This window comes from Chrysochloris asiatica, unplaced genomic scaffold, assembly GCF_000296735.1.
Source record: "Chrysochloris asiatica unplaced genomic scaffold, ChrAsi1.0 scaffold00183, whole genome shotgun sequence".
NCBI classification, from domain to species: domain Eukaryota; kingdom Metazoa; phylum Chordata; class Mammalia; order Afrosoricida; family Chrysochloridae; genus Chrysochloris; species Chrysochloris asiatica.
Genome location: NW_006408701.1, coordinates 6007013 through 6015266, shown reverse-complemented (window position 1 = coordinate 6015266; position 8254 = coordinate 6007013). Strand labels below are relative to the sequence as shown.

Here is an 8254-nt window from a genome sequence, read left to right as displayed (position 1 = left end):
TTGATCATATGCTACCTCTTGAAATGGTTGAACATCAACCATTTCCTTTTGGTACAGTGACTCTGTGTATTCCTTCCATCTTCTCTTGACGCTTTCTGCATCATTCAATAATTTGCCCAGAGAATCCTTCAATACCACAAGTCGAGGCTTGAATTTTTTTCTTCAGCTCCCCCAGCTTGAGAAATGCTGAACATGTTCTTCCTTTTTGGTTTTCTGACTCCAGATCTTTGCACATTTCGTTGTAATATTTGACTTTGTCTTCTTGAACTGACCTTTGAAATTTTCTGTGCAGCTCTTGCAACTTCTTATTTCTTCCATTTGCGTTAGCATCTCTACACTGGAGAATAAGTTTCAGAGTCTCTTCTGACATCCATTTTGATCTTTTCCTTCTTCGTTGTCTTCTTTAAAAAGTAGGCTTCTCTGCAGGTAAAGAAACAAAAATTCCACTGCCATCTAGTCGATTCTGACTCATAGTGATCCTGTATAGGGTTTCTAAGGCTGTAAATCTTATGGGAGCAGAAAACTTCGTCTTCCTCCCACACAGAGGCTGTTGGGTTTGTGTCTAACAATCCAGTGCTTATCCTACAGCATCACCAGGACCCCTTTCCCTATAGCTAGGTGAATCCCTGCGGTGGCATTGTATCATAAGTACTGAACAGCTAACCTCAAGATCAGCATTTTACACCCACCAGCCATTCCTCTGAAACCCTATGAGTCTTAACCGACTTGATGGCTCTTAACAATAGGTAAATTCCAATGTATGTCAGTACATACACTGGGAATGGTATGTGTTCACATGCACTGACATTGGGAGAACTGGACAGAGATTCAGAGAGTTAGCTAGCATTGCAGGGGTGAGGGTGGTGGTGGCATTTTTCTGAAAGAACCTTAGACTAACAAGATAGCCTTATATACATTCAGCCATCCCGTAATCTCCACTTCTGTTACATCTTTAACTAGGACACGCATATTACACAGGTTATCTTTTATTTTTGTGGTCCTTTTTTTGCTTCAAAGCTTCATCTTTGTGGGTGGGGTGGGATGGGAATGGGCAAGAGGAGAAAGTAAGGTTTGTTCCTAGATCTTGTATCTAGCCTTTGAAAAGTTCCCAGATGACACAGCTGTTTAGTCCACCACTAATTGGTGTGGCACTGCGGGTTAATGCGCTGGACCGCAAGCTCAGTTTGAACCACAAGGTAGGCAGTTCAAGCTCACCAGCTGCTCCTCAGAAACCCTATATTGGGTCGCTATGGGTCAGAACCTGCTCAACGGCAATTAACAACAACAAATCTAAAAATTGATCATTAGACCCCACCCAACAGAACCATGAAAGTAAGGCTTGTAAAGATTACATGTCAGAAACACTATTGAACGATTCTCTTCTATAACGCAAGTCAGAATAGACTTGGTGACAACAGGTATCTGGGTTCCTATAAACCAGACACTGTAGTTGACACTTTACATTTGATCTTCAGAATCATCCTGCACAACACGTTCTACAATTATCAACTAGTTTATGCTCGAAGAAACTGAATTACAGAGACTTGAAGTATAAGCATAACCAGAAAATGGTAGAGACGTTTTTAAAGCCAAGTCTGACTGATTTTAAAGACAAATCTTTCCATTAACGTAATGTTTCTCTTTTGTTGCCTTCTACAGTACCATGGTAAAGATCTTGGGTGGCGCTGTAGGATAAGCAATGGACTGCTAACCACAGGATTGGCAGTTCAAACCAACCAGTTGCTCCAAGGGAGAAAGATGAGGCTTTCTGCTCCTGTAAACATCTGCAGCCTTGGAAACCTTATACAGGGTCACTATGAGTCGGAATCGACTCCATGGCTGTGTGCTTTCTTTTAGTGAAGTACCATGACAAGGACCCAGGGACAGTTTGCACTGAGCTTAAATGTTGGCAGTTCAAATCCACCCAGAAGTAATGTGGAAGAAAGGCCGGAAAAATCTGCTTCAATAAAGATTACAGCCAAGAAATCTTTGGAGCACTTCTGTTCTGGACTTACCTCATAAGGTTGCTATGAGTTGGGATCTACTCATTGGGAATGGGCTTGGCTTTGATATCCTTTGAGCAGAAGAGAAATTCTTCTCAAGAGTGTCTTTTATCCAGGTCCTTTGAACTTTACTTTTATGTCATCTCATCTGTCAATAAAGAATAGATATTCACTAAAAGAATAATATAATTCTTAATCCTTCTATCCCAGGTGCACTTGTCCAAGAGCAGTATAATTTATTCAAATGGCCTGGGGCTTTGAAAGTCAATTTTCCATCTGAAAAATTGTCCCTTACCCCTAAGAGAGTGAATATTTTTTGTATTACTTCCTATGACTGACATTTATTGGACTCTAAAGTGTATTTACATTGTTGACTTAACTGAGAGTTCTTTGCAGAATCAATGCTATGCTGCATTTCTCCCTTGAAATGGCGTCAATATTATTCTTATTTTCTCTCTGCTCCCTTTTTTCTTAATTCCTTGCAGTCACAAAATTTTTCTCTGACTTGTGCAAATTTTTACTCTTAAAATTATGAAGGAAGAAAGTAAATGTTCTTTGAATCTTCTGGGAAATGTGTGACTCTTTAAACTTTATTTACGTCAGAACTTACTGAAATGAAGGACAAACGTTGTAGACAAGGTCTCCTGTGCCTTGCGGGTGTTCAAGGCTAGGTCTCCCAGAGGCAAGTCTGCAGTTTATTCTTGAAAGTTTATAGCTCACCTCCTGGCCGTTTCTTTTCAAGGGGCATGAGAGGGGGCTAGAAATAGAGCAGGGTGGGAATCTGACCTGTCGTGACCACTCAGAAGACTCTGGCCTGGAAAATTCCCCTTTATGTGGCAAAAACAAACATTTGAAATGAAGGGAGAAACCAGGCTTAAACAAAGAGTAAAACCAGTCCTCATTTCAATTCTCCTGCCTATAACCATATGTGCCTGCTTATTTGTTTCCCACACATCAGTTTTCCATCATTTAGACAGAATCTCAACCTGAATCTGCATAGATCAGAGGCTACAAATCTTTTGAGATTTGGTAAAACAGTCCATATGCATGCTTATAGCATTTTCTAGCATTTTCTCAAGGCTCAAAGTCAGTCTTCCAAAAGAAACACTAACATGGTGTTATGCAAATCTTTGCATGCTATTGTAGTTTTCAGGTAATGGTGATCTGTTCCTCCTCACCCCATCAGTCTGTGTGCTACAGGATGGACTTTTGGAGAAACAGACACATGGCAAAAGTCATCTGCTTTGTCTCTTGTCACTAGCAACTTTGTCCTGTGTCATCCATCCTTGTGGTGCCACCTTTCTTGCTCTCTTGCTGCTGAACTAGTTGCTGTTTGCCCAATGAAAGCTTCATGAGTCTTCTGCACAAACTTTAGTAAATGATTAACCCATGCATTTTTCTTTCCCATGGTCTCAACTTGGAGAATGAAATTAGTAAAAATATTTCCCCCAACACAACAACTCATCAAACTTTCCCCCCCACCTTCTTTAATGCTTTAGTAAATGCTTGTGAATTGTCATTTGTTGGCTCCGACTCATAGTGGCCCTGTATAGGGGTTCCAAGGAGTGCCTGGTGAGTCTGAACCACTGACCTAGTAGTTCAAACTGACCTTGCGGTGTAGTGCATTATCCTGCATCACTATGATTACTGACTGCTATATGTTTTCTTGTTGCCAAGGGTAAAACTAACGACCAGTTACTGTTTCCTCCTGTACTATAGAGATGAACAGCATGGACTCTAATCGTAGATTGTTTTATTTGAAGTCCGAATTCCTCCTTTGTGCTTTCCGAAAAAGTATTTAAACTCTTGGAACCTTCGTTTCCTAATCTGTAAAATGGGTGCAATGTTTGCTTATGTAGCACTTTAAATGGTTCGAGCACTTTAAATTGATTTTTTCAAGTTACTTTTCATAAGCCTATAATTTAGGTAATTAACATCATCCTTTTTTTAGATATATATTTTCAGATGAGAAAATGAAGACAAGGAGACATAAAATAACTTGGGCAAAGTGAAAAAAAAAAAAAAAAAGGTGGTAGTAGAGCTGGGTTTTTGAAGCCAGGTAGTTAGATTCTAGAAGTCATGTATTTACCGTTATGCTATATTGCATCTGTATTAGACGGCTGAATGTGAAGCATAATGTTTGGTACATGTTGTTGTTGTTGATAAGTACTGTTGAGTTGGTTCTACCTCATAGCGACCCTGTATAGGGTTTCTAAGGAGTGGATGGTGAGTTTGAACAGTTGACCTTGTGGTTCAAATGGACCTTGTGGTCCAGTGCCTTATCCCACAGTGCCATAAAGCATCTACTAAGTGTCAACTAGTATTAATACTACCATTACCTGGTCTCATCTCTCCTGGACTGGTTGGTTCCCCAACCCAACCAAAACAAATAAACAAAGCAACAAAAACTCTAAACCACCACCACCACCACCCAAACAAATCTAAAAGATAATGATGTAAGCTGTAGTAATGCCTAGTTCTGCTTCACTTTGTGTACTTAATATCTAAATATAAATATAGCAGAACCGTATGGAAGGAGACATTAAATGTTAATATCTTTTTCCAGAATGAGAAACTTATTTCCCTCCTATCACCACTCCTCTAGCAACAAGTAAAGAAAATCTGCATAACGTAAGAGAGAATTTTTAGAAGTTATAGAATTCAAGTAAAGTTGCCATCATTCTTTAATAAACAAGAGTAAGAATTTCAAAATGCTATGAAGGTTGGTGAGTAAAGACCCCGCTACTAGAATAAATTCCGTAGTCTCCACTCCTCAGCCCATTTTATAATGCCAATATCAGGGAGAAAGAAAGAGAAATTTCTGCAAATAATTACATCTTTCTTTTAAAGCAAGTCACTGACTTCAAAATTCTCTAACACATTTGTGCAAAATTTATTTTTTTGTTTGAGATTTATTTGAATGAGTTGTTATGATTGGAGACAGTGAGAATTTCAGATTAATGTTTTGCAGCCAAAAAAAAAAAAAAAAAAAAACAAAAAAAAAGAAAGAAAGGGGGGGGGGGACCTCTGGAAAGCTGGCAAGTGTTCATAAGTCAGTCCTAGAATTATGTAGGTTGAAGGCTCCCAGTGGACAGACCGAACATATAAGAAGGAAACCAGAGATCTGGTGCTATTACGTCCCCGAGTCTAAGGGAACAAAAAAGCACAGAATTAAAAGCATTCTTCAGGCTGAATTCTTAAGGTAAGTCTGAACCATTATATATACTCTAGTTGGGAAAGTAGAACATACATTAAATGAAAATATATTTTTTTAATGTGTGAACTTTCACTTTTTCCTAGATGATTTAACTGCTGTTTCTGTTCCAGGGGTGCGTTTCAGGATCTAGACAAGCTGATTTATGATAACTAAGTTTTAAACTCCAACAACCAGTAAGTCTTCAAGTGCTATTTATTTGCAATTCCTTCATGTCCATTGTTAAGTCAGGGAGATTATGAAGTAATGAGCTGTAAACAAAATTATATTTGTGCTGTTTATTAGTTGATTTTTTTGGAGATTTCATTTTTAATTGGGGGGAGTTTGAATGTATTTTAAAACTCTGTAAAGTAATAGTCTTTCCCTTAATGTGTTTACCTTCAGTTAATTTTCATTCTATTGTTTTAAAATAATGTTGTTAGTGAGTAAGCAAAGCAACCAATATCATAAGCACTTGAAGTTTGATTATAACATTTGACAGCAACTGATTATTTAGTTCTGTTAAACTGAAAAGATAGCAACGGAAAACTGATGAAACGATTATCATGATTAATTCTTGATGTTGAATTGCTATTTCATTGAGTAATCAAAACTATTTCAACTTGACCCTATAACAAATTTGGTTGTTTGTGTTGTTGTTGTGTTTCACTAATTGAATTGAATATGAATTATTTTTTTCCATTCGCTAGAGTAAGCTTCAAAATGCATACACACACATATATGTATAAAGTTAATATTCTCTATTAAAATTCAGACAGAAATATGCACATATTCCATAACTTCCTCTCAACCATGAATGTCCACAACAATATGTTCATTTTTGCATATTCAGTCTTTTGTATGCACCTTTATATTTTCCATAGCTTAGGTTACTTATATTTTCCATAGCTGTAATGATTTGTATATAATTAGTTACTGGAATAAGGCATTTCTCTCTGCAATAGAAGGCAGCAGTGTGGTTTCTAGAAAGTGTACAGGCTGAGATATGTACTCGAGTGTTTTTGAAATATTAACTGTTCTCATTTTTCAGTCCTTATTTGTTTGACACATTTCCTACCCTGAATAAATTTTCGAAACATTCGTTTTCTTTAAACCTGTGGAAAATATGACAGAACAAATGGGTAACGGGTAGTTCCGTTCAGAATGTTCAGTCTGAGTCAAAATGATCTTACTTTGTGCTACCATTGAGAAAATTGCAATTATTTCTTCAACAGGCAAAATCCATATTGTTATGTTTCATACTGTTTTCTATTAGCACCTCCTTTTTTTTTCTTTATCCTTTCAGCTAAGTGTCAAAATGTTCAGGACTCAATGACGTCCTATACTCTGTATGTGTTCTAAGGATTCCATTTTCTTTTTCTCATAGAAGTCATAATAAGGATTAGGGCTGCCGATATTTCAATATGAAGAGCAACCACACTTTCATCACCATCAGCGAAAACATGAACAGCAATCTTCACTTTGGACTTGTGAACAGTTCTGGAAGCACTGTGTCTCTGTTTAACTGCTCACATAAGCAATCAGATAAACATTTAGAGGCAGCTCCTGTTCTCTACTACATTATCTTTGTGATTGGATTTCTTGTCAATATTGTTGTGGTGACACTATTTTGTTGTCAAAAGGGTCCTAAAAAAGTTTCTAGCATTTACATCTTCAACCTGGCTGTGGCTGACTTACTCCTCTTGGCTACTCTTCCTCTCTGGGCAACCTATTATTCTTACAGATATGACTGGCTCTTTGGACCTGTGATGTGCAAAGTTTCTGGTTCTTTTTTGACCCTGAACATGTTTGCAAGCATTTTTTTTATCACCTGTATGAGTGTTGATAGGTACCAATCTGTCATCTACCCCTTTCTGTCTCAAAGAAGAAACCCGTGGCAAGCATCGTATATAGTTCCCCTTGTTTGGTGTATGGCTTGTCTGTCGTCATTGCCAACTTTTTATTTCCGAGACGTTAGAACCATTGAATACTTAGGAGTGAATGCGTGTATTATGGCTTTCCCACCTGAGAAATATGCTCAGTGGTCGGCTGGCATTGCTTTAATGAAAAATATCCTTGGTTTTATTATCCCTTTAATATTCATAGCCACATGCTATTTCGGAATCAGAAAACATTTACTAAAGACCAATAGCTATGGGAAGAACAGAATAACCCGTGATCAAGTCCTAAAGATGGCAGCTGCTGTTGTTCTGGCGTTCGTCATTTGCTGGCTTCCCTTCCACGTTCTGACCTTCCTGGATGCTCTGGCCTGGATGGGTGTCATTAATAGCTGTGAAGTTGTAGCAGTCATTGACCTGGCACTTCCTTTTGCCATCCTCCTGGGATTCACCAACAGCTGCATTAATCCCTTCCTGTATTGTTTTGTTGGAAACCGATTCCAACAGAAGCTTCGCCGTGTGTTTCGGGTTCCAATTACTTGGCTCCAAGGCAAGAGAGAGAGTGTGTCTTGCAGAAAAAGCAGTTCCCTTAGAGAAATGGAGACTTTTGTATCTTAAACATGAGAATGGAATGTGTGTTATCATCATGGCTGTTTGGTTTAATATCCACCAGAATGATCTTTTAATGGTTCTAATCAAATAATGCTTTTTTTGCCCCCTAATCTTTTCTCACTCCAGTAACTCTCAGTAATTGCCCCCTTTTTTTTTTCTGGTCAATGGTACAAGACTGTCATTGGTGAGTCATATATATAACCTGGAGGGAAGAGAATTTCCTCAAATTATAATTAATATTACATTGGATGTGATAACTTGGGGTTTCAGATTTCTCCTTGGCATAGGCTGGGGTTTCTTAGTGGGGTTTAGTACCCACATTTAATCTGGATTTTCTCTTGAACCAGGACCAGCCTTTTAACTCATTACATTATTTACAGGACATTCTGCTAAGAGAGATGAACACTTCTAAGTTAAGTATATTATAATAGATTGGTATTATATTATTCAGGCTCTGGGCTTATATACCTTTGACATTTAAAAAAAATAAAAATGATATTCCTTTTATACATCATTTAAGCATAGTTTATATTTAAGATATAACTATA

At 37.8% G+C, this 8254-nt stretch overlaps 1 protein-coding gene across 1 annotated transcript; it reads left to right on the top strand.

The window, feature by feature from the left end:
* Positions 1 to 5093: 5093 nt before the first annotated feature.
* On the top strand, positions 5094 to 7829 carry AGTR2 (angiotensin II receptor, type 2). The gene is made up of 3 exons (XM_006872118.1): positions 5094 to 5205; positions 5331 to 5393; positions 6584 to 7829. Exon 3 carries the CDS (start codon positions 6621 to 6623, stop codon positions 7710 to 7712), a length of 1092 nt encoding a protein of 363 aa, XP_006872180.1. The 5' UTR covers positions 5094 to 5205; positions 5331 to 5393; positions 6584 to 6620; the 3' UTR covers positions 7713 to 7829.
* The last annotated feature ends 425 nt before the right edge of the window (positions 7830 to 8254 follow it).

Bases quoted from the DNA above. Each gene is read 5' to 3' on its own strand.
- AGTR2 (XM_006872118.1), top strand. From the start codon at position 6,621: ATGAAGAGCAACCACACTTTCATCACCATCAGCGAAAACATGAACAGC.